General features: G+C 49.2%; 1 protein-coding gene across 4 annotated transcripts in view; it reads left to right on the plus strand.

Moving 5' to 3' along the window:
- The window catches only part of TTLL13 (tubulin tyrosine ligase like 13), a 653,894-nt gene extending 630,108 nt beyond the window's left edge, over positions 1-23,786 (plus strand). For all 4 annotated transcript variants that reach the window (XM_086958162.1, XM_086958163.1, XM_086958164.1 and 1 more), the window contains one exon: positions 23,304-23,786. In XM_086958162.1, coding sequence (XP_086814288.1) covers positions 23,304-23,316 — 13 coding nt within the window. In that variant the 3' untranslated portion in view covers positions 23,317-23,786. The remainder of the gene's footprint in view (positions 1-23,303) is intronic.
- The last annotated feature ends 3,031 nt before the right edge of the window (positions 23,787-26,817 follow it).

Here is a 26,817-nt window from a genome sequence, read left to right on the forward strand (position 1 = left end):
AAATACCTAAGTGCCATGTACAAACCCTAATTAGCGAGTCGTAATTTATTTGCGACTCGCTAATTAGGATTTGTGACTCGCTATTAGGAAGGGACGTTTCAAGGGCGTCCCTTCCTAATAGCGATTCTGAGCCCTTTGTATGACTGTTTTTTGACTGCTATTGCAGCCGCAAAACAGTTGCAATTTACCACCTACTACAAATAGGTAGTAAAGAATTTGCAAAGGGGAAGGGGTCCCCATAGGACCCCTTCCCCTTTGGGAATGCATGGGAATTTTTTTTTTAAATGCACTGGCGAGGATGCTGGAGGACTGGGAGGGTGAGGCGATCCTGCATCACTTCTAAACTGCGAGCGCTAGCCAGGTCGGCCATCGGACAGTGGGGCCAATGCACAGTGGCAGGTGATGAGCTGCATTGAGAGGTGCAAGCAGCGAAAACACAAGCCTAGCTCCTGCAGGACGAGCCGTGCAGAGGGTGGTGTGGAACGCCTGGTGCACAGAAGCGGCTAGTGAATAGTGAGGTAGGCTTACCCCGCTCAATGAAGGCAGCGCTGCAGTGCATTGCGAAGAACACACACTCCTGAGAAGCGCGGGGCACTGGTTGGAGACTGGGCACGACAGAAGACTGGGGCCCAGACGAAAATCAAGCACCAGCGCAGGGATATACCACATTACACAACAGGGGGCAACAAACTGTTGCAGCAAACTGCTACAGTGTAATCGGGGCCTGGAAATCCAGCAGAGCAGCAGCACTGCAGAACCAAATGAAGAGAGAAAAGTCCAGGTATGGAGGAGTGGCCTGGAGAGGAGACAAGGTAATAATGAGGATCCCTTTGCAGTGTCCAAATAAGGAGATTGGAATATTACATATAGCACGAGGGCGTGAGGGGCCTGAGCAACTGAGGAAGGATGGTGAACTCCCTGCAGGATAAAAGCACAGACTCCGACCCAGCTGGCATACTAGCAGAGGGCCGGAGGATCACTGAAGTATGAGTGCAGTAACCAGGACTCGGAGCTGGGTTAGCCGCGCTGAGCCGAAGTACTGCGCCAGACAGCAAACCCCCCTTATAGGGGGTCAAGAAACCTGGGGACCATAGGGAAGGTCCCCCTAAGGAGGAGACTACACACACCTAGACTGCAAAAAGAGGAGAAGAGTGCAAGGCGCTGACACAGTGTACTCTAGGTGGGCAATGAGGAAAGTCACAAGAAAGTGCGGCAATAATGGATCACCAGCAGAGACCACGCTGGAAGGAGTTGAGGCCCTCACCCCCCACAAGCCCCCGGAAGAAGCACCCACAAGCCTCAATGCTGCAAGATATCTTGCAAGTGATAACAGCTTCTAGCGAATGCCTAGAGGTGAAGATAGACTCAATAGGTACAGACTTGGGCATACTGTGTGAAGATCACAAGCGGTTAGCAGAGCGAGTCACGGCAAATTAAAGACAACTATCAGAAACTTCTCTGGACATTTCAACAATGAAAAAAACAGCTGGCTATATTAGAAACTAAGGGCTAGATGTAGGTAATTGTAAATTACCGATTCCAAAATACCGAATTTTACAGATTCAGTATTTTCGAATCAGTAATTGCTATGTAGATTAAAAATCGGTAAAAATTACCGAATCGTTAAGATTCCATAATTACCGAATCGGTATTTACCGATTCGGTAATTGCCATTCATTCCTATGGGCCTGGAGGCCCATAGGAATGAATGTCAATTACCGAATCGGTAAATACCGATTCTGTAAAATAGGGAAAGAGTCAAGAGTGGCAGGGTGTCACTTTGACACCCTGTTGCACCCCTGATTAGTGCTTGTGTGCACATGTGGCACACATACTGCCACATGGCACAGTTGAAAATGCATTGATTTGCATTTTCTAAGGTATTCCTTATTTACCACCAACTAATAGTTGTATCGTAGAATGATTTGACCCACTTCCACTGGCTTTAGACACTCTGATAACAGCCATGCAAGTGGTGATTGCAGCTGTTCTTTCCAATGACTGAAGCATTTTGTAGAAGCATTGGTTGCAAGGAATGCTGGAGGCACAAAAGATAACTGACTCTATTTTATGTCCCTCATGAACTGTCTATGGATGATCGAGGGTGCTTCCTTCGATGACCACGTTTGGTGATACCGTCAAGCCTAACTCCTCAGGTAGGCACCTGGCCCATAATGGTCATCAAAGCATGGTCAAAACCAAGAGTAGTCTTAGAGCTAAGGTGTTGTTTCCTGGGAATCTATGAAATGGTGGAAAAGGCAACCAAGTGTGACACTGGTACCAGGGTCCCGGATCCCCAGAGCAACTCTCTCCAGTCATCATGGAAGAAGGCCCGTATTCCCCCTGGGAGCAGGCCATTTTGAATTTCAGTCATCTGCCTGACGGGCGACATTTGATAGTCATTATTAATGAGTACACTAAATACCCGGAAGTGGAGATTGTCAATTCTCAGACTGCGACGGAAGTCATCACCAAATTAGAAAAAGTAATTGCCACGAATGGAATCATAAATGTCATAAGGAGGGGGTGTGGCCACGGCGGCGATCGGAATGGCTGCCTTTCCGTGAAGCTCCTCCATGCGGGCTCCTGACGGCGGCGACTAAGATGTAAACCATCACTCCTGCTCCCCACATCCTTGCGGATCCGAACACTGATGTCGCCCCGATCATCTGGGTAACTTGGGAGAATGCGGGAGCGGCCTGCGGAAAGTGCACGGCGGAAGAGAAACGGGGCCTTCGGACCTCGGCGCCATCTTCTCTCACTGCGCCGATTCGCTGGTGAGTGCCGCGCGGGGCCTGGTCGACGGGCCTTCGCCCCCACGGGCGTCTCCTGTGGGGGTTTCTCGCGCGCTGCCCGTCCGCTTCGGGCTCCCGGGTGGGGGCTGCTGGTTCCCGGCACATTCTCGGCCCATTGGCCTGGGGGGTGCCAGGACTGGGGGCCTCGATTTGCGGGCCTGGGCCGGATGTTAGGTGGCAGGCGGGGACTCTCGCGGGGGGACGGCGGGGGTGTGTGAGCTCGGCGGCTGGGCGGCGGGGGGGCACCGCTACGCGATTTTCGGCGGCCCCGTCTCAGAGGCACTCGTTGGGTTCTGCAACCCCTCCATTCCTCCTGCTCTAAGCGACGGGAGAGGGCCTCTCCCCACTCCACTACATACTGAGGGTGCATTCTGTACTTTCGACCAGACCTTGGAACTAGGACCCTGCTGAGGCTGACCTGGTCCTCATTCACATGGACCAAGCACATTTCGGCCTCTGAGACCCTGCTGTTGGTGGAACTTTCTGGAACTTTCTGAGCTTGGTGTTATTCTACCGCTGTCTCCCATTACCGAGCTACCCACACCGCCTCTTCCGACTCAACTACACCCTCCGGGCTACTGTGGAAATGGCGAAGAGAGATCCTAACCAGAGGAAACTTAGCTTCGACAAGACCCCCCTTCTTGCTACGGACCCCCCGCCTGGTTCGGCGGCCGGGGCCTCCAGCCCTACTGACTTGGGTGACGCGGCGGCTATGGTCGCCACCATGATGGGTGAAATGCACCCAGGCTTCAAGGCGCTAGACACCCGCTTCGACAGTCTGTAGCAAAAGATAGCGGACATGGGCTCCAAGGTGCAGGACCATGACAGAAGGCTCGATGTGGCTGAATCACGGATATCAGACATAGAAGATGGCGCCTCGAAATCGCTTAAGAGACTGGAGCGGGTTGAGAAAATACTTAAAGATGTGGCCATCAAAAACGAAGACTTGGAAGCGCGCAGCAGGCGCAATAACATTCGTATTCTTGGCATGGCGGAGACGACGGCCACGGGCAGGTTCGACACCTTTGTCGAAACTCTTCTGATCGAGCTATTTGGCAGAGACACCTTCACTGCGGGCTTTGTTGTTGAGCATGCACATAGGTCTCTGGGGCCTAAACCTCGCCCAGGCCAACTACCACGACCCATTATCGCCAGAATCATGAACTTCCGCGACGCTGTGCTGCGTGCGGCACGCGAGGCTGGAGAAATACAGTGGCAGGGCAGTAAGCTGTCCTTTTTCCCTGATTTCACACGATGGTCCAGGAGACACGCCGCAAATATAACGGAGTTAAATCCACCCTCCGGAACTTAGGCCTGAAATATGGTATGCTGTACCCAGCTAGGTTGAAGGTGGATGTGAATGGCAGATTCCGCATTTTTGACTCTCCCGCGGAAGCGCAGGATTTCTGCCATGACTACAAGTGCTGACCTTTTTGCTGAAACTGGCCAGGGCTGATCGCTCAGCGTTAATTACTCTTGCACCCTTCTCGAAATGCTGTTATCTGGATGTGTTTCTTCCAGTAGTGTATTGTCTGGTCTCCGGTTCGGAAACCGCTTGTTAGGAAGCCCGCCTGGAGTGGCGTTGCTACCCCCGATGGCGCGGGCCATGTTGTTAATATTTTCTGGGGCTTTAACATATTTTTGTTTGAAGTTATACTATTTCTTTGAATGGCTATTAACTTTTGTAATTTGCACTATTGTTCAGCAATGGTCTGGGGATTGCCTCTCGTGGGATTCTGGGAGGCTGGGAGGTGGGTGGGGGTTGGGATATGTTTTGTTTGTGTGGTCATGTATGTTAGAGATTAGCTGCGGGTATCGTTGCAGCAGACTGTCGTATGCACACTTGTTGCAGAATATCTTGACTGGGGAGTTATGGCCAGCATAGGTTTACAGTCTGGTCCCTCCAGACTGACTTTGATGTCTTGGAACGTGTGTGGTTTAAACACCACAAGGAAACGCAAACAGGTGTTGGCTTATGCGGCACGACATGGGGTGGATGTCCTCTTTCTGCAAGAGACTCGTTTGGTGCAGCCGGACGTGGCCTCGGTGGCCAGAGGGTGGGGGTCGCATAAAGTGTTTTCCTGCTATTGTAGATATGCTAGGGGTGCAGCAATTCTTGTGCACAAACGTGTCCCGTTTGTAATGACCGGCAACAAAACTGATGAGGAGGGCAGATATGCGCTTATTATGGGAGTACTGTTTGGATACAAGATCGCACTGATGGGAGTCTACGGCCCCAATGTAGATTCCCCAGCCTTTTTCCAGGACCTGCAGATGACGCTGCTTCACTCCGACATTGATTTGTTGGTTCTGGGGGGAGACTTTAACATATTGATGAATCCTGATAGGGACAGCACTTCTCCCTCTCCTGACTGCAAACCAAAGTCCCGCGCAGTACTGGCGGAAATCTGCTCCCACTTTTCCCTAGTGGACATAGAGGCTAGCCTGCACCACCACACACCTGATTACACGCATCACTCTGGCTTCCACAATACAAGCACTAGAATTGATTATTGGCTCCTCTCCCCGGGTATTGCGGGATGGGTGGATGGCCTTTCCATGTTACCTCGCACCCTGTCAGACCACTCTCCCATTATTTTGACTCTAGCGGTCCCCAGGTTGGGGGGGTTCGAAAGGCAGTGGCGATTTCCTGGTAGGGCTCTACTAGACCCGACTTTTAAAGAGGACATACGCACCGCCATCGACGACTACTTCGACATAAACACAGGCTCTGTTACCTCCTGGTCCACGCTATGGGAAGGCTTCAAGGCTACATTACGTGGGGTTTGCATCACCAAGCGAGTGGGGTCCCTGCGCGAGATTCGCTCCACCTTGACCCGCATTGAAACAGATCTCAATAAGATAGATGAGGAGATCCTTGAGGATTCATCGGTGGATCGTGAGGCTAAACGCCTTGAGCTACTTTTAGAATTTCGGGACGCAGCAGATAGAGAGGTGAGGTTCATGGGTAAATACTACACTGCGCGGCAGTACGGCGAGGGCGACAGGCCAGGCAAACTATCAGCGCAAATGCTTCGACCGCCGCACCAAGCTGCTTACATTACCGAGGTGATTGACGCCCAGGGTACACGACAACATTCCACTCCCGATATATCCAACACCTTTCTATCATATTACAAAACCCTTTACACTTCCACACTCACGAGGGAGCACCGCCACCCGGGACCGTATTTGAATGATATAGCCATGGTGTACCTAGAGAAAAACATGCAGGAGTTTTTGGCCATGCCCATTACACCGGATTTTATAATTGAGGCAATCAACTCCTTATGGAGCTCTTCTGCTCCAGGCCTTGACGGCTACACAGCCATCTTTTACAAGGATTACAAGGAGGAACTTGTCCCTAAACTTGTCGAGGTATACGCGGAGGCAGTGGAGGCGGGCATTCTTCCACCTACGCTCCGGGAAGCGGGTATTGTTTTATTACCCAAACAAGGCCTTGACCCCTCTTTGTGCAGCTCCTACAGACCCCTATCCCTCTTAAACTTGGACTACAAAATTCTGGCCAAAGTCCTTGCAATTCGTTTAGCGCTTCTCGTGGAAACTATAATTTCGCCAGCACAGTCCGGATTTGTCCCACATCGATCCACTTCTCTAAACCTTCGGACACTGTTTTCTGTTTTACACAGAATAGAGCCCTCCACACCGGCTGCAGCAGTGTTCCTGGACGCGGAGAAAGCGTTCGACACCCTGGAGTGGCCTTTTTTTTGTCAATTATGAGGAGAATGGGGATGCCTGCTATGTTTGTGGCGACGGTGGAGTTACTGTACTCGGCTCCTACCGCCCGGATACGGCTAAACGGCACCATTACTGACAGCTTCACACTCTCACGAGGCACCCGCCAGGGGTGTCCACTATCCCCGCTCCTGTTCATCATTGCGATGGACCCCCTGGTGCGACATTTTCAAGAGAAACATCTCCACCGTGGGCTCCAGTTTCGCACTGGACCACTGCTGGTCTCGTTATATGCCGATGACACTGTTCTGTATGTTCGGACTCCCCAGTCCAACCTGGAGCCTCTGTTGATAGAGATTTCCCGCTTTGGAGACTACTCGGGCCTTAAAATAAATTGGCATAAGTCAGTAATTTTCCTGCTCATCCCCTCCACCGTGCAGTGGACCTGCTTGTTCCCTCTAGAATGGAGCACGGACTCTGTAAAATATTTGGGTGTACACATTCACCTTGACACGGTATCCATTGTCCGATTGAATTACGGCTGCGCCCTTGATTTTTTGGAAGACAATACGGAGCGCTGGATTCGCCTCCCGCTGTCTATGGCTGGTCGGATTGCCATTGTTAAAATGATTGTCCTCCCCCGGTTCTTGTATTTATTTAACAATATTCCAATCCCCCTCACCCAAAAAAAAATTCCCCAACTTCGCTCCTCACTTCTGCGTCTGATATGGGGAGGCAAAAACCCATGTGTGTCCTGGCGAACATTAACACTCCCTTACGAACGGGGCGGCTTCGTAGTATCAGACTTTTTTCTTTATTACTTGGTCGCACAGAGCTCGTACGCATACCCTTGGTTTCACCCGGATGCCAGGATTCCTCACTTGAGACCAGAGGCTGACTTGGCGCTTCCTGTGGCCCTCTCTTCCGTCCTTCTTAGGGGACTCCCCCGAGACCCGCAACATATACAGCCTTTGTCCACTACTTGTTGTGCTTGGGACAAAATTCGACGCCTCTTACTCCTTGAGAAACTATACTCGCTTGCACTGCCGTTGCCCAACCCCCACTGGCTCCCCATCACAGCCGAATCGGTGGTGCAGCGCACGCTATCCAAATATCGGATACACACTGTCGGGGACCTTTTCCCTGGACAGCCATGCCTTTTCCCTTACAGAAGATCACCGCTTCAGGGACAGGACTTTCATGGACTCATTCACGCTGACTAGACGTCGCTCAATGCTCAGGGCTGAATTCCCCACATTCCCGCTCCCCCCGATGACACCCCCGCGCTCACATTCATAATACAGAACCAAACAGGGGCGCATGTCGTATCTAAGCTATATAAGCTGTGCCTGGCCTCAGTTCCCTCACTCGACGCTAAGGTGCGCGCTGATTGGGAGGGCGACCTGGGTGCCAAATCACGAATGATTAATGGGCTGCATGTTGTGCCACCACAAGAGATGTGTCCATTAACACCAGACATAAACTTATACATTTTAAGTTCCTGAGGAGGGCGTACCACACTCCCGAACTAGCCCTTAGAATTGACCCCCAGCAGACCGCACAATTGCCCTAAATGCAAAGGCCCACAGGCTGATTTTGCCCATCTTTCCTGGACTTGCCTGAAATTGCACACCTACACCAGGTTTTGGGGGAAATACTCAGCATGGACCTGCAACCCATCCCTGAAATTGCGCTGCTTGGTTATGTCGCCAACTTCCCGCGCCCGCTTCGAAAACTGGCGTCCATTGGCCTCCTTTTAGCTAAACGTGAAGTGGCGCTGCTCTGGTGTGCTAGGCGCGCTCCAAAGGTCCGCGCTTGGCTCTGTAGTATGGCTTACTGTAATGTTAATAGCGCTGAATACTCCGAGATGGTTCCTATCGCCTCCAGACCGCTGGATATACGGGGCCATACCGGAAATATATTGCGAAGCTAGCTCAGGAGACACAATCCCAAGCGATTAACTCCTTTGTCCCTGCGGGGGTGGGATAGGAAGAGCCACACTACCACATGGGGACTATCCCCAGCGCTATTTTTCACTTGGTGCATGCATCACCGACAGTGCTAGGTCACGGAATTAGCCGTCCTGGCAACTTGCTGAATGTCCTCAGAGACCGCATTGAGTGTTGCCTTTCTCACTGTGGGGTTCCGAAATCACCTTTGTGGAGTTTGACAGATGACTGGTCTGTACCTGAAAGTCTTGATGTTCCATTCTCAATGTGCCATGCTGTGGATAAATCAGAATTTTGTTCTGACTGACCTGCTCGATTGTGCTCGCAGCATTATTGTCTTGTATCATTCTTTGTACATTGATGACCGCTTTTTATTCAGTTATAATATCATTTCCCTTTTTCTTTCTCGTTTTGTAAAAAAGCAAAAATGTACCATCGTTATGAGTCATTCAGATAGTTTGCAATCCCACTGTGATACATTCAATTATCGTTTGTTTAACCAATCAGTGCCTCTCTGTGTTTGCATTGCTACATTTGTAAGTAATGATTGGATTGCTTTCCTGTGCAATAAACAGATTTACAAAAAAAAAAAAAATGTCATAAGGACTGATAATGGACCTCCATTTCATGGACAAGAATTCTCAGACTATCTGAGGTCATGGAATTGCCATCATAACAAAGTGACTCTGAGGTGGCCGCAGGCAAACGCTGAAGTGGAGTGGTTTATGCGGACCCTGAACAAGGTCACCCACATAGCCCACACGGGCAATGGACTGTGCTCCAGGGTATGCCTGCATGGGGTGCATTGTTGCAGATACCACCCACATCACCCCACCTGGGTTTCTGATCCCATAGATGACGTGGAACTATTCAACAGGAGAAAGGCCACAATTGACAGATACAGTGCTTGTCGAAGGGCTTGTGTGTCCGAGGTTCGGCTGGGTAATTCTGTCTATCTCAAAGACCGCTACCAAGGTGGCAAGTTCTGTCTCCTGTTTGAGCAATGCCCTTGGTTTGTAGTGTCGCGCAAAGGTACAATGTTAGCAGAGTGGTGGAGAAAGGGGTCTGGGCCTCCGACCAGCTTTCAGGAATCCTGCTGTGTAGGACTTGAAGGAGGCACTAGGAGGGCTTCTTGGCCCCCAAGGTCCCTCGGGAGTAAAGTGGATTCCAACCCCGAACCAGTAGTGCGCCAGGAGGCACGTTTGCAGAGTGGTGGAGAAAGGGAGCATGGCCTCCGAAGACCTCTTAGCAATTCCGCTGTGGGGGACTTACTGGAGGTAACACGAGTGGTAGTTGGCCCCCAAGGACATCCTTGGGGGGGCCAACTACCCCTCCAATTACCTCCAGTGAGTCCCATACTGCAGGATTGCTGAGAGGTTGTTGGTGGCCATGCCCCCTTCCTCCACCATTTTGCAAACGCACCTCCTAGCGCACTACTAGTTGGGAGATTAAGTCCCCTTGGCTGTGAAGGGTCCTTTGGAGCCAACTAACTCCCATCTTACCTCAAGTAAGACTCACACAGCTGGATTGGTGAGAGGTCGTCAGAGGCCATGCCCCCTTTATCCACCTCTCTGCAAATGCGACCTCTGGCACAGTACTGGGTGGGTGAAGAAGGTGGCTCCCCTACCCTGGGCCAATTTCGACCCCGGGAACCCCATCTCACGGGGCCAGGCATTTGTAGAATGTGAAGAGGGGCCATTTCTGGCCCCGGGGACACCTTCCCCCAGGCCAGCCTACATTTATTTATTTTCTAATTTGTTTTTATAAATATGAGAGAGGGGCACACTCCTTGGCTGATTTTGACCTGAGGACCCCATCCCCCAGGCCATAATACTTGGTGCCCTGGTCCCACCCAGGACACCCAGTCATTTTCATTGGGGACCACGGGGGAGCCTGAAAGCCCCCAAGGTCTCTGCTGACTCCCTGCGTCCTACAGGAGCTGCATAGAATCCAGCAATAGACCAAATTAAGGCCTATTACCAAATGTCTATAACAGGCAGTAAATACAACCTGTAGCTCTAATAGGGTGAGCTAATCCACTCAGCTTACATAGATCATGCATAGCCTCTCAACATTTGAGACGGCTGGATCCTTTGGTCCTGAAGAAAGCCATCGGATCCTTTTGGGCGGTACAGTCTGAAACATGTCGACTGACTACTGACCAGGTGCTTTGGACCTATAGTTATCCAAATAAGTACGGCCCACTTTTTTAACGATATCTCTCTCCTGTGAAAATAAAAACAACTACACAGAAGAGAAGATATTTTTTATATTTTTTTATTATTCCAACACTCTTCCCGCTCACGACTGTCGCACACCAGACAGTCTCCCTCCTGGTGGAGGATGATGAACACCTGAAGAATGGGACACTCGGGTGCTAAGACCCTATGATGATTCATCCCACTTAATCAAATAAGCAGAGAACCAAGATATACCGCTGCTGTGACAATGTGACTGAGGGTTCTCATCAGAAAATTTACAAGAGACTCTGGAAAACTACCTAAGTGATTCATTCTTTTTTTTTGATCAAATTTGTTTTTATTGGGTTCAGCCAAGCAATACAACACATTTTGTAATACAATATGACCTTGCGCTCCATTCCCCTCCTGTTGTAGCTCACATACCCTGGAGTTCTGAGCTTTGGGGAAGGTTGTCTTGTGTCCATGTAAGCTTGAATGATGGGAGCCTGTATAAACATTGCAAGCTAGAACCCTTATATCCACGCCCCTCCCTCGACCCTCCCTAACCCCAACTGCCCCATGTCTCCCATTACCATCCACCCCCCGCCCCCCTCCCCTCAGTGTGTCCAACCTTCGCCAGTGCCTGAGGGGACTCAATCTAGGCCTTGTGCATCTCCTCCTTTGTCTCATTGCGGAATTCCTCTGAGAGTCTGAGGACCCATGGGTATTTAGGGCATGTGAGCTCTGTGAATTCTTGGGTGAGCATGGTGAGTATCGGCTGCCATGTTTCTTTGAATGCGTCAGATGTTTGTGTGAGTGAAGCTTGGATCCTCTCCATCCCCATTATGTACCACAGTCGGTGCAGCCACCCTGTGTGTGTGGGTTTCCTTGACGTTCCCCACAGGGAGAGGATGTGTTGTGTTGCAGCTCCTAGTGCCAGTCCCATTTGCTTCCCTCTGATGGATTTGAGTGGGAACATGAGTCTGTTGGGAAGGCCGAGGATTGTGTATGCCGGGAAACGGGGAAGTTCCGTCTCGAAATATACATCTATGTCTTTGAGTACCCCCTCCCAGTATTCCTGCACTTCCACACGTTCCCACAGTACGTGTATCATGGTCCCTGTTTGTCCGCACCCCCTCCAACATGCGGGATCTCCCCGTGGGTTACTTTGGTGTAGGCGTTCCGGTGTTAGGCCACTTTCACCGCCGATTCTTTGCTGGCTGTGTTCCTAGCTGTGTGATGTGCTCGGTAGTATATGTCCTGCCACTCCTTGTCAGTGAGTGTTCGTCCTAATTCTTTCTCCCACCTCTTGACCTGCTGATCTCATCGTGGGCGGAGGGGGGGGCTAGAAGTTTGTAAAGCTCTGTGATGGCTTTCGAGTCTTTAGATTTAGTGAGGAGCCATTTCTCATATGGAGTGAGGGGCCGGCCTACTAGGGGTTCTACGTCTTTATGTGTGAGCCAGTGCCTTAGCTGAAAGTACTGAAATCGGTGCGGCCGGTCAAGTCCATACTTTTCCTTCATCGTGTCCAACGTCATAAAGCCCTGTAGGTCAAATAAGTGTCCTGCAGAGCAACATTCGATTTGCCGCCATTGGGGAAAGGAGCCAAGGAATACCCCGGGGGGAAACGCTGGGTTGTCCAGCAGGGGCATCATTGGTGATGGAAATGACGTCAGGCCCCTGGGGACCGCTACCGCATCTCACACCTGGAGAAGTGTTTTGGTGATGGGCGACTTTTTAAGATAGGCTGGTCTGTGTGCCCGTGCCAGAAAGGGGACCCTCCACAGTGGCACTCCCACCATCGCCCTGTCCTGGATAGTGGGTGGGACCATTCCAGAAGGTATCTCATCTGTGCTGCTTGAAAGTAGCGCTTCAAGTCAGGTACCCCCAGTCCACCCTCCTCCGTCGTTCTTGTGACCAATTCGCGACGAAACCTGGGACGTTTGTTTGCCCAGATAAACCGTTGTATGGTGTCTTGTAATTTTTTAAGCATGCCCAGGGGGGGAATGGTCTGGAACAAGTAGAGCACCTTCGGTAACAGGGTCATCTTGACGGTGGCAACTCAGCCCAACCACGAGAGCGGTTGTTGCCGCCATCTAGATATGTCTCCCTGTATGCGGGTCAGGAGTTTGGAGTAGTTAAGTTCAACCGTTTGGGCTGTGGAGGGAGTCAATTCAATTCCTAGGTATGGCAATGCTGTTTGCACCGCCAGCCCCCCTATGTGGAGTGTACTTCTGTGGGCCTGATGGGTATTGCTGCCCAGGGGGAGAATAACGAACTTTCCCACGTTCATCTTAAATCCAGGGACCGCCCCAAATTGCTCCATCTCTGTCAGGAATGCCGGTATAGACAGTCTGGGGTTATCTACCACGACTAGAATGTTGTCCGCATAAAGGCTAATGGTCTGCTCCTCCCCTCCAAATTTGATGCCTGAGATATCTTTGTTATTCCGAATGTGTTGGGCGAACGGCTCTATATATAGGGCGAACAGCAGTGGCGATAGCGGGCAACCTTGCCGGGTGCCTCGCCGAATTTCGAATGGCTTGGAGCATGCCCCATTGACTTTAATCGTCGCCTGGGGAGAGGCGTAGCAGCTGGCTACCCAGGCTCGAAACCTATCCCCTAGGCCGAATCTCACCAGGGTGTTGTCCATGTATTGCCAGTCCACTCTGTCAAACGCTTTTTCAGCGTCAACTGATAGCAAGGCCGCATCCGAGGCGTTGAAGTGTGCCTTATCTATTGTGTGCATAAGGCATTTAGTATTGTCCGCGCACTGCCTGGTGGGAACAAAGCCCGCTTGGTCTGGTTCTATTACCCCTGGCAAGCAAGGGCCAAGGCGTGCAGCCAAGATCCCGGTGAATAACTTCAGATCTATGTTAAGGAGTGATATTGGCCTGTATGCCGCACACCTAGTTGGGTATTTACCTGGTTTCGGCAAGACTATAACGTCAGCCTCCAACATCATTTGCGGGATCGAGTCCGGGCCCTGAAAGGAGTTGAATAGGTTTGTCAATACCGGTGCTAGCAAAGGGCAGAACGTTTTATAGAAGCCAGCAGAAAAGCCGTCTGGTCCCGGTGCCTTTAGCGGTTTGAGTCTTGCTATTGCCGATATTACCTCCTCCAGGCGTATCGGAGTCTCCAATGCCTGTACGCTAGTTTCGTTTATGGCCATCACGTCTGCGGTCTCTAGGTATGCGGTGCCAGCATCATGATCCAAGTCCGGATCTGCTGCGTACAGTTTGGCGTAAAAGGCCCGAAAGGCCTCTGCGATTCCATCGTCCTCTTTAGCTTCCACTCCATCTTCTACGTAAATAAGGGGAATCTTGGAGCGGACTGTTTTTGCCTTCAGTTTGCTGGCCAACAGGCGCCCAGTCTTGTCACCCCCACATAATATGTATGGCGGAGGCAGAGTGCAGCGTATTCCGCCCGGTCCAAATCTAGGCTCGCGAGCTGCGCCCTGGCCGCCTTCAGTTTACGCCAGATTCTCGGGCCCCTGTCCGTCAGTGAACTCTCTCTAGTTCCAACACCTGTTCCGCCAGGTCCTTACGTCTTTCTTTTCGCTCTTTGTTGTCCGCTGCCGTGATCGCCATTGTCTCCCCTCGAAGGACCGCCTTGAGTGCTCCCCAGACGGTCGCCTGAGTCACCTCTCCTGTGTCATTTCGGCTCAGGTAGTCAGTAATACTTTAGGACAATTGCTTCGTAACCTCCTTGCGGGTAAGTATGTTTTCCCTAAAGCGCCATCTGCCTCTATGACAACGTGTATGTGGGACATTCAGTTGAAGGGTCACTGCATCGTGGTCTGATAGTGCTGCTGGGGTGACTTCTACATCTTTCTCCATGGGGGACATATCAGCGGACCCAATGAAATGATCTATTCTGGCATATGTGCGGTGCACGTGGGAATAGAAAGTGTACCCTGGGGCCGTGTGGTGTTTTTCTCGCCATTCGTCCACCAACCCCCTGTCGGCTAGCCATTGTTTCCCCGCTGTGGAAAGGGCCCCTGAGTCGCCTGCTCTCCTTCCTGATCTATCCAGAACATTATCTATGACCAGGTTGAGGTCTCCCCCAATTAATATATGTCTGGTATCCCCGGTAAGTGTGTCAGAAAGTGCTCCTTTAAGAAAGGCTTCCTGTTTGGAGTTTGGTGCATAGAGTGACCCCACTGTGAATGACAAAACCCCCATCTGTACCGTGTGGGCCAGTAGTCTGCCCTTGATTTCGGCCACTTTGTCTCCTATTCGCCCCTTAAAGTGCCTCGCTACTAGGGTGGCCACCCCTGCCTTTTTCTCAGTCGTGGAGGAGTAGTATTGGTGTGGGAATGCCCTGGATTTCATATGGTGCCAATCTTTAGCCAGCAAGTGCGTCTCTTGGAGGAGACCTATATCCGCCCCAGAATGTTCCAAGAAAGAGATAATCGCCCTCCTTTTAATCGGGTTGTTTAGCCCTTTTACGTTAAGGGTGAGAATTTGGATGGGCTTCTCAGCCATTGGGAGGTGTATGCACTACCTGCTGAAGTCCTGACCTAGCACTGCCCCCTACTGTCCTGCGTATCTCTTGATCTGACCCAACACACCGAGTCCCCCGTCCCCCGTCCACCCACCCCTCCCCCCTTGCCCCAACCCCAACTTTGAAACCCCAACCGGTGAACATTGTCCCAGGCCTCTTCAACAACAGTCCAGGCCTGTGGTATATTGTCTGGTAGTGGGGAAGCGTGTCCATGGCGGGCCCGATGCCCCCGTCCCGCCCCCCCTGGCAATGCCACTGAAAGGCGAGTATGCATCTCCATTCTTGTGTGCCTATGAATCGGCATTGGTGTCTTTGGAGACCTCCAGCTGCTTTATGTTCGTGTGCCACGGTCTCGGGGTCCGGCCTGAACCCTTTCTTGGGTGAGCGTCTGCGTCTCACTTGTTGCCATTCGTCTCTCATCTGTTGTGACGAGTTTGGGCGGGAGAATCGTCGACCTGAATTATCGTCCGGTGCGTCTTCTTCGTGGGGGATGCCCAAAACTTTGCATGTATCCCTTAATGACCTGAGCTGGTCGAGGGCCCCTTTCCACTTGAAAATCAGTCTGAAAGTGTAGCCCCATGAGTACGGAACCCCATTGTCTCTTAAGAAGGTAGTTGCCACCTTGAATGTTCACAACTTCTGCAGCGTAATCGTAGACAGGTCTTGGAAGAGCTGAGGCGTGTGATCACGAAAGTTAATGGGTCGCAGTTGTCTCGCTGCCTTCAAGATGCGTTCTTTAAGGGGGTAGTCCGTCAGGAAAGCCAAAATATCCGGTGGGGGGGGGGGGCGGCGATCGGCGTGCAAGGCCCACCCTATGGGCTCTATCAATGCGAATGTCTAGGTCCTCGCCCTCACCCAGTATCTCGCGGAACAGATCCTGCAGGTACGCCGTGATGTCCCCCCCTTCTGCTTTAGAAGGCACATTGCGAACCCTTATGTTGTTTCGCCTGGAGCGGTTTTCCAGGTCTTCTGTGTGTGCCTGTAGGTCTGTTTGCTGTTCATGGAGCCTGATGATTTCTTGTTGCAGGAGTTCCACCTCTCCACTCCTGGATTGCTCTGAGTTTTCGACCGCCGCTACCCTTTCTCCTATGTCATCTATATCGCGCCGTAGTTCTTTGTAGCCGCCTGCCATATCCTGCCTTAGGGTCTGAATGTCCTCTCTCAGAGACGCAAACAGGTTCTCCATGAACGATTTCGTTGCGGGAGCTTCTCCTTCGTCCCTGTCTTTGTCTTGTGGTTGAGACTGTGGCGCTGGTTTGTCTGGGCTTTTCTCCCCCTTTGATAGCATTTCGGGAATAGTGCGCCCCCCTCTACGATTCGTGGAGGACATTGTTGGTGTTCTCTTTTATGATAGCGCAGCCAGACCGCGAGGGAGACGTGGATCCTCTGCAAATGGCGGCTGCTAGGTGGATATTTCGTCACGGTGCTGTGTCGGCTCCGGCCCCAACGGGGTGTTCCGCGTTGTGTCGGGGGTCCGTGCAGGGGACACCCTTCGAGGCGGGTTGCTGCCGTGGTCGATCGCGCGGCCACTCTCACGCTTAGTGTCCCCGGCACACCGGCCCCTGCCCCGCCGCCTTATGTCCTCGCCGGTGTTTTGTTGGGGTATACTCGGCTTCCCTCGGGTCGTGTCGCCTTGTTGTCTACCTCCGGGGGCTCGGTGTATGCCCCCCGAAGCCGGTCTCTTCGTGTCCGGGTCGCCCGGCCTTGGTGCCGCGTTTTCCTGTCTTCGTCTGCCAGAAGGCCGCTCAGGCCCTCACATTCGCCTCCGGCGCACCGCGTGGCCCAGGCCGTTCTCGCTCCCTGCAATCACCGTTCCCTCTCGTAGGGGCCTCGCCACCCCACCGCCGACCGCCGGGATCTCAGCGTGTGCTTCTGGCTTCTATCCGTTGGAGCTTCTAAAGTTCTCCTGCTCCCGCCTTGCAATCGTAGCCGTTGGCCGCCTGGGCCTCTGCCACCCTCCACTGCCTGCCTCCGTTACGCCGTCCGGCCATCCTCCACCGGGCCTCGTGATGTGCCTCTATCGCTGGGCGGGCCCTGTCCGCTCCGGGGGCTTGATGGCAGCCCCCCGATGTGCCTCCCACACGCGCCTAGGCAGCCCGTATCTCATCTCGTTTTCTCTGGGCCGGCGACGGGCTGCGGTGGACGTCTTGTTCCGTGCCTCCGGCAGTATGTCTCGCAGCCAGACGCTGTCCTCTGCTCCAACGGTCACCGGGCTGGCAGTTTCAGATCTCACGCCCCGGTCCCCGCTCAGCTCCTGTGACCTGCACAGGCCATTGCTCTCGGGCCCGACCTCCGGCTGGCAGCAGTGCGGGATCTCGGCTGCTCACGTGGGAAGGCCTCGCCTACTCCGTTCCTCCAGCTGCCAATGGCGGCGGCTGAAGCTCGTGGGGCTGTATCGTAGCCCCCTGCTCCTACTATTCTGGTCTGGGTCGATACCGGGTCTCCCCCGCAGCATATGATCGCCTGCAAAGGCGGGGAAAGTGCTTCGAAAATATCACCTTGGGGGTTTGGGACGAGGAGCCTCCGCGGGTTGCGACTGCTCAGGCCGCCATCTTGGCCACGCCCCCCGATCCATTCTTTTTGATTATTATTTAGGTGTATGGGCATCACTCCATATGTTCACAAGGCGCTACTGACTGGACAGCCAGGTTCATCTAGTAGGGAATTTTGCTCTTTCGGTCAAACAGGACTTTATGGTCTAAGCCAATTCACAGACCCACCTCCTAATAGGGACCGTGCTAGATTCTACTCAAAAGCGAGAAATCTGCAGTTGAAGTCTCTATCAGAAGAGCAAGGTACTTAACTTTGGTAACACTCTTTCTGGTAGAGACTCTATCTAACCGTAGATTCCTCACTGACCCTCCCATCCTCCCCATCTCAAGTCTAGGATTCTGCACACTGGTCAAAGGTATTTTGCTGTAGGGGCTTTGCGCCTAGGAGCGCATACAGCCTCTAAAAGAACTGATGTCAGCATGTGGGAGTAGCACCTATATGGGCCCTGCATATCATTTCCAGAGCAGAACTGTGTCAGTGCAAATCCACACAGCCTACTTACTGGTGTGCAGAGATACTGGACAAACATTTTCAGATCCAGTCTGACACCTGGTGAGTACTCGGAAGAAAAGGAATCTGTGGTCAAATAGAGTCTGGACCAGAAAGATAGTTACAAAAGGCAAGTAACTTTTCATTCCTTCAATCTCATGCCGTGTAATGCATGTCAGACAACACAACCACCGTCAATTACCCCAACACACAAGGTAGTGTGGGTTCTAGGAAACTTTGATAGTAGGTCAAACACTTCTGGTAATGGGATTTGAAAACCAGAGGTTTTTTCAGTGGCCACCAATTTGGCAGGTGAGCCAGATATGAGGGCAGATGCTTTGATTCGCCTGTCTGTGGATGATCCAAATATGAACTCCACCCTGAGATTATGAGTTTGGCCTTCTCCCAACTGGGCCATCACTGCTTCACCCACTTGAACACAGACCTCAACACAAAATGTCTTCTTGTCTGCACCCTGCACTTCCCACCATACGGCTGTCTGGGCGATGCCTTCTAACTGAGATAATCTCATGGGATACAACAGGCTTCTCCAAGTAGCCGTTGCGCTATTGGTAGCTCTCAAGTTACCTGTTAGTAGCTTTACTGTGTGCAGCCCAGCTTGCTATTTAGAAGAGAAAAATGATGCTTTGTAAAATATATTTATGACATTTGAGTGAAAAAATCATGCAGCATCAGAGAGACTTATGGCTCATAATATTTCCTTGGTGCCCTGGGTATTACAGCTATGGCTCTTATGTATTACCCATATAAAGGCACTCCACATTAATAAACGCCTGTTTTTTACATTGCTGGTAACAACTTTGTCTGTGTCACTGATGTGATCACTGCTGGTAATCTAGCATGGGGGTGGTCGCTAATGTCATCTTGTCTGCTATGGTCACTATTAGAGTAGTAATAACAATAGTAAGAACTGTAGCTCCGTTTGATATTCAATGAACATAAATAGCTCTTATAACAAGAAAGGTTGGAGACCCCTGGGCTACATTATCCATTTCCTCTGATTTTATACATCACGAGGGTATTGCATCAAGTGAGCAAGGATGGCACACAGGTGATTGTTATAGCCAAGGACTTGGTGAAGAGGATATTTTATCCAGATCTCTTCGAACTCAGTGTTTGGCCTCCTCGCCCTCTTCTAGACAGGACCGTTCTGCTTACACAACAGGGTGGCCAAGATGTCTCCAGGCTTGAAACTTGAGTGGTGCCAATTAAAGTTTTAAATTTTCTGCCAGAGGTGACGGACGTAATTGTGGTTCATGTGAAACCAGCTGACAAGTCTATTTATCCTGAGCATGGGGACACATTTGTCTATTGGTTCCAAGCTGTAGGCTTGAACCTCTTGAGGCTCCCGTATCAGATGTTCTGAACTTTGCGTTCTCCCTTTCTCATCAGAGCTTGACAGTCTCCACAGTAAAAGAGTACTTGGTTTGACGTCTGCCTTCATAAGCCACTGTCGCCACTGTGACTCGATTCTTATATTGTCTTTTGTACGTTTCAATGCATGTCCTGTGTTTCTCCACAGTATGACTTAAATGTAATGTTGACCTTCCTCATGGCATTGCTGTTTGAACAAATGTATATATGTTCTGTTCACCTATTTACTCTCAAGACTGCCTCCCTGGGGCAATTACTTCAGGCACTAGGTTTGGGGAACTGCAGACCCCGTCGCTCCGTTGATCGTATATGATCTTTTACCCAGACAGGTTGCTCCTTTTGCCAAACGTGGTTTCTGCCTTCCATATGGGCCATTCTGTCAATCTTCCATCCTCCACGCCACCACCGGCCGTACTAAGCAAGATGATTGGTTGCACAGGCTGGACCCTTAGCACGCTGTCTTCTATTACAGTGACTGTAAAAGGCTAGACTGAGCGGGTTACCATATTTCTGGTGGTTTTCATGGAGCAATAAAGCATAAAGCACCAAACAAGCATACCATTTCTCGTTGATTAACTCTTTGCATTAAGAACTGTTGCACCTTGGTTAAGAAGAATCCTCTGGCTGATATTCATGCATATTTCACGAGGGTCTTGGCAGCCTCTACTGCTTTGTCCTTGAGCATCCTAGTAGCCAATATATGCCAGGCTGTCAGATGGCATATTACACAAGTTGGCAAAGCATTATTGTCTAGCTGCTCATGTGAGGGCTAATGGCTGCGCTGCAACTGATGTTCTGTATGGGTTTCTTTTTTTAATAAGCTCTCCTCACTGCCGCTTTTTGGTGGGTGCTTCTTTAGGATTTATTCCTAAGGTGAGGAATCAGCAGGAAGATGTATCCATCAGGAGACTGAGTTTACCTATTGTAACTTATTTTCTGGTGGACAGATTTTCCTGCATATTCCTTACTGTTCTGTAAAGACACTTGCGTACTAATAGCTTGTGTGCAAAATCACCATTCACAGAGGGTTGCAAAATGGGTTGCAGAATGCCTTGCCTGATGAGTATTAATTAAGCAGGGTGAAGCTTACAACCTCCCTTCCCCATATTAGCTGCAAATACATGGATGGTGGCCACCATCCCTTTGTTAGCATTCCTACATGGAAAACTTTTTTTTAAACAATTAATGTTCTCTAAAGGAACATATGCTGCTTTAAAAAAAAAAAGGTTTTCATTTGGGTAAACATCAGGGGACAGGATCCCATGCCACTGTCTATTCCCCCAAGACTGCCAAAATAATTCTCAAAGAGAAACGGGTCCCTAAGGCATGACCCTTTCCCCTTTGTGGATCATTTGTAGGCTATTTTGTTTTACAGGTAAACCTATAATAACTGATAAAACCCCACCGAAAGGAAACTAGCCATCACCGGTGTAAACATATAAACACTGAAAAAACACCTTTGCAACCACAAACTAAGTGCCATTCAAAGAAAGGAAAAGATGAGTGAAGGGGCCAATGCGATGCAACTTTGTAATACAAGGTAGCATCAAGAAAGAATGGGCTAACATTATTCTGCTTGAGTTTTGTTGTTTAGGGATGTCACTAAAACAAGGGCTCCTCTTCCTTCTGCTTTTTTCAGTTTTGTGGTCTTTGGTCTAAAAATGCAGTGTTTAGAAGCATTATTTAGTTATTTTATCAACTGAACAGAATCAGGAAATATCAAAATTACATTTGTTATTTTGGCTACATTTGATTTCACTGATAGGTAAAATTGCTGGTTTCATAAGAATCTTTCCTAATATGTAGCCTCACATTTACCCACAGACAGAGAATGGGTGAAATCCTTTGATACATCAGCCCCCTTTTCAAGTGAGTCAGTATTGAATGTAAGTGAATTGCCAAACAGCTCTAGCTTTAAACATTCAATGCAAGATGTGGTGACAGGTATATGTGAAAAGAATGTTGCCACCAAGCATCTGAGATAGTGGTGAAAACATGACACCAGACGTTTAGTAAACATGGAACGCAGTGTCACTTGGAATGCTGCTGAAAAAGTTCCTACCAAGTTCAACAAAGATTGGAGTGACATTGTTTGTATTTGCAGTATTTTAGCTACGTATGTGAAAAAAGTTGTATGATGGTCTGTCAAAATCGATACCTGAGCTGAAGTGTAATTGATCCTTGTCACTTGCTAGATGGTATGCTGAAAGCATCTTTACAATTTTCAGAGTTAATGAAGAATGCTATTGACTTTATAGTCCATTCTGGTGCAGTAAAAATGTATTTGGACCTCATATACTCTGTGCACATGCTATCTATGCACATGTACTATCAGTGCAGAACGCAAGCAATAATTAAAAGTAAATAAAAATTCCATAAACACCGGAAAAACACTATTTCCGTTGTTTTTAATGGTGTGAAAATGTGTAACCACTGATATGTTTTGAAAAACACCACCAGAATTTACCAAAAATAGAAACTGAAAACAGGAAAGCCTGATCATTTGGCAGCTTCTTTGAGATGTTGGTAACTGTTCAATGGTTTTCGACTGGAATTGCAGTTGCAAACCAGTGACACTAGCGACTGGCATGACTCGTGGGTGGTGGGGTGGGCGCTATAGCGCAGGTTTGAGAATATACAAAAATATATATATATATCTGCCGGGTTCCGCGTCTCTGCTCCTGCTGCTCTCCTCGTGGGAATCGAGGAGCAGGAAGAACAAACAGGCTCCCCTGACCAATCACAACGAGGCTCCCCTGACCTGCAGCATTGTGATTGGTTTTGAGCGACCTGGTTCGACTGTCAAGCAGATAATGGGGGCCTGGGCATGTTCTCCTCATAGTCTTTAATGCAGAATGTTGCACATAGTCGCTTCCCTACTGCTTGGAACATCTCTGTGCAACAAGAAAGTTTCTGACATCATAGATAAAATCATAAATTGACAGCAACTGGCAATCAATACACGTGGTTTAGGAGAAGTGAATGATTTGCAAATAAGAACTTGCAAATCATCTCACTCATGCATCATTCTAAATGGCTTGGTATTTTGTAGCACTAGTACCGAACCAGGTGTTACCAACACTGTGTAATTCTGAATGAGGCATAGCATGTGCATGTAACTTCATAACTACGGGTATTTTAGCAAGTTCAAAGCCCTCCAGGTAAGACCTATAGGATTTGTGCCTGGTAAAAAGAAAAATGCAGAAATACCGCAGCTGGGAATCCCTAGTGCAAACCATACTATGATGTTTTAGACTGTGAGTGAAAATGTGTCGGAAGTAGTTGCAGGAACATGGCCGTTGAAGAGTCGGGCACCGTTTACCAAGAAATGTTTCTACCAAAAAAAGAGATATCTGAGAAATATTTCCCACTGTTTTTCTATGCATATAAATGTAAAAACAAAGGAGTGCTCGCCAATAAAAGCCATAAAGGTTCTACTAAGTGTTCCCTTAAGTGAACGCATTTTTCTATGGTTAGGAATCAATACATATGCTAATAATATTTATTTAATGTTCACTTTTATTTTTTTCAAACGGCCTTTTTTTCTAATAGGCTAAACCACCAATAGAGTGCATATTTTGTGTTCAGCACGATGCTCAGTACCACGTTTGTGTTTTCATTATGTGCCCTTCGGTCGTGTGCTAGCACAACCCCTTTTTTCATAGTGCTTAAAAGGTGCACGTAACCGATGATGGCACTTTATACCAATAAGAGTTAATGATGCTGTTCTTCTTTCATAGGAAATGGACCTGAACATGCAGCCAATAGTTTTATGCCGGGAAGATATCAGAGAAACTCTGGAAATCTGGGATTAAAGCGGTGGAAGATGGTACCTGTGCCAAATAAACTCCCAGGGCATTTTCTGCAAGAGAGAAACTGCAAGCTGCTCACCAGAACGCCAGTGAAGGAAGTCAAGATGAGGAAATACGTGATGTAATGACTGTTCATACTACAAAGACAACTTTAAAAACGCCTATCAAGATGGCGCTTGGCCTTTGAGTATAAATAATAGAGCACATTTTATACTAATTTGCACTAACAAGGAATATCACGTTTGTAATTAGTATACTGTACAACAGGACGGTATTGTTTTCTCTTTTTATCTGCAAGCACAGTTCACGCAGAATGTTAATTAGCAGAAGAACTAAACGCAATACAAGGAAATCATTTTCTTATGTGATTAAAATACTTTTTTTAAAAATAAAGTCCATATTTTAATTTACTATCTGTCAGTTCCAGCACACTTTTCAATACAGAACTCTAGTGTACTAAAATTAACCCCCACTGAACTAAAGTGATAAGGTTTGCCCTGCCGTGTGGTACAAGCCAAGCAAACATGTACAAAGTTTCGAACTGAGAGAAATATTCGACTAGGTTTATTATGTTCACTGCAGTTTCTTATACAAGTTTCATGACCCCAGGTAAGTGAAATCCTGAACAACAATATTTGTTTTTAAACTTGCTGCGCTTTTTAATTCAGTCAATTAAACACAATCATACCTGAAGGGAAAAAGCACTCCAAGCTAGATGAGCCGCAAGACGAACACCCTTCATTCAGTCTTCGAACCAATGGTTTTTCATCGAACCACCAAGCTGCACACATTGGACACAATAAACATTTCTGGATCTAACCACCAACCATGACCACCAGTACTCAAACGCTCAAGAAATCATACACAACAATCTGTTTTTAGGTCTCGGCATCGCTCTCAAGGGACACAGAGCGGTGCACGAGCCAACCAGGGTCTGTGGACGCGCACACACACAGGCAGGCAGGCAGGCATGTGTCGCGAACACACAAACACACACACACAGACAGACACACGCGCGCGCACACCCACACACACACACACACACACCCCTCGCTCTCTGCCCACTCCCTCTCTGCCGCCTCCCCTTTACTCCCACTCACCGGGCTCTTTCCCTCCGCAGCGGGTCAGTCACGGTAGCAGGCAGACTCGGTGTCTTCTCCGGCGATCTTCAGCTGATGTGCACGCCCACGCTGCGTCTCGTGCGCGCCCACCACGCTGTTTCGTGCCAGTTGATCCTCAGCTTGCTTGTAATTCTTCCTGTTGCTCGGTGCCTACGGTGGCCTCTTAGTGATTTAACCTCTCCTCTTCTAGGCGTTTTGTCACTTGTTACCGGATTCTTGTGAATGCAGTGGTCAGCTTTTGTTCTAGTTAGGCTCAGTGGGCAAGCACAGGCTGCTGCTGAAGATACTCAAAAACGGACTTTCCTGCGGCCAGCGTCGCAGTTTCAACCTCCCCAGAGCCGTTTCATTGTCGGGCTTTGCCCAGTATTATTTTTTGGGAGCAGTGTGTGATAATGTAACCCTTCTTGAATGGTGTTTCTGACAACGATGCCTCGTTGCGTTGCAGCTGACAGAGGCGGCTCTATTGCTGCGAGCTCACAGGCGCACCTTTGTGCCAGATCGGCGCGCGCTGGCATGGGGCACGGAGCAGATGACGGGGCTGGCGCGTGGACATGTTTCTGGCCTGGCTTTCGGGAGACTTTGTACACCTTGCAGTGGCGTGTTTTTGCAATTACACGGTTTGAGTTTAATGTTGTTTGGATGGCGTCATGTTTTCCACCTGTACACGCCCCCCTTTCTCGCCCCACCCCCTTTCAGTGCAAGACTGCAAAAGGCCGGTTCTATAGGTGTTCTTTATACTCTTGCAGTTTTGGTAGTAGTTCCATGACGACGCTTTTAATTGTATAGTGAAATTTGTTGTGTGTGTGAAAAAATATATATAATGGGAATTTTTCTCAGGGAGGCATAGTTTATTTTTTTTGTGGGGGGGAAGAGGTCCAGTTGAGCCCCCCCCCCCCCCCAACCAAGGCTTTACTTAAAGGACCAGGTACAAGCATCCGTGGAGCGTCGTGATCATGGTAAGGGATGGTAAACGTTTGTTTTCGTCACTGTCGATGGATTACAAGACATGCCTGTGTGGGGATGCTCTGAACCAGCAATCGCTGATAAAGCCGAAGCAGGTGAAGGTCTGAGGTTTGAGTAAGCCATGACCCGAGTTAAACATCTCCCGGATACTTATGGAAATGTTCTGTACGTTGACTGTTGTCTGCTTGTTTTGTCGCGTGCCTGCATGCAAATGCTTGGTTTGCGAAGTCATTCTGTAAATTTGTTTGCTTTCTGTAGATTCTAATGCATGTTTTGAAAATTCTAACTTGTTAACTTTGGCCTTGAAATGCTGACCATCGTCGCATAACATCACGGAATTCCCTCAGTTTGCAAAACAGATGGTTAGGTCACCTGTGGGTTAGGTCACCAATGCAGGGTTATACAGCCGCTGTAAGAATTGCACGTTTAAATACAACACAGCAATCCCCCCTCCTTGTATTTATTAATTTTTGTGGCTTAGGGCGACCCTACACCTCGTGCTAAAAAGACTGTTGCTTACCTCTTACTTTCCTGCATATAATTTGCATTATAGCAGATTGTGTAGTGTAGTTCCTATTTTCCCTATAGGCCCTGCGCATTGGAATAACATAAACAGCAGTGTAGACGTAGAAGTGCAGTCTTCCAGGTCTCTACTGACTATGATAAACTTAATTGGGTTTGTACCAACTAGCTCAGAGGTCACTGGAAACTTTCTTGACTGAATAGGGAGTGATCAGCTCCCCTGGCTCAGACAAGAATGGATTCAGTTTTCCAACAACCGCATAAACATGACAACTTTGCTCCTTAGAATAAGAGTCAATCTCTAGAGTCGTGTGAAACAATAGACAGCTATTTCACTCAGTCAGCTGTGCAGATTACTTTCACCAGGATGCAGAGAATAGAGAGACGGACGTTTTCAATAAAATGTATTATTTATTGAACAGTCTTTCTTCTCATGCAAGAGAAATGAATTGCCACAATTGCAAGACTTGTTATTATAAAAAGTGCGTACAGTAAAAGGAGGATTGCGAAATAATACTGTAAGAGCATTGATATGGTTTCTTAGCCATACAATGATTAAAATGAATAAAATATATACATTCATATATACATTTGACTAACGTACTCAACTGGTGCTTCTAACTACGCCTACCCCAGTGTACCTGACCCATGCCTAATACGTGGAAGGGAGTAAGTAAGTAGCAGTTTAAGTTAAGTTGGTTTTGCCAAGAGTTTGCTGCAAGAATTCTCTTTAAGGGTTTAGTCAACACTGTATCTCTAGAATAGAATGCTGGAGGTCTTGTATCTCCTCTCAGGACTCGATATCCCAGTCACCCGCAAGGGTAGGCTGGAAACGC

Source organism: Lissotriton vulgaris, chromosome 2_1, assembly GCF_964263255.1.
Source record: "Lissotriton vulgaris chromosome 2_1, aLisVul1.2, whole genome shotgun sequence".
NCBI classification, from domain to species: Eukaryota; Metazoa; Chordata; class Amphibia; order Caudata; family Salamandridae; genus Lissotriton; species Lissotriton vulgaris.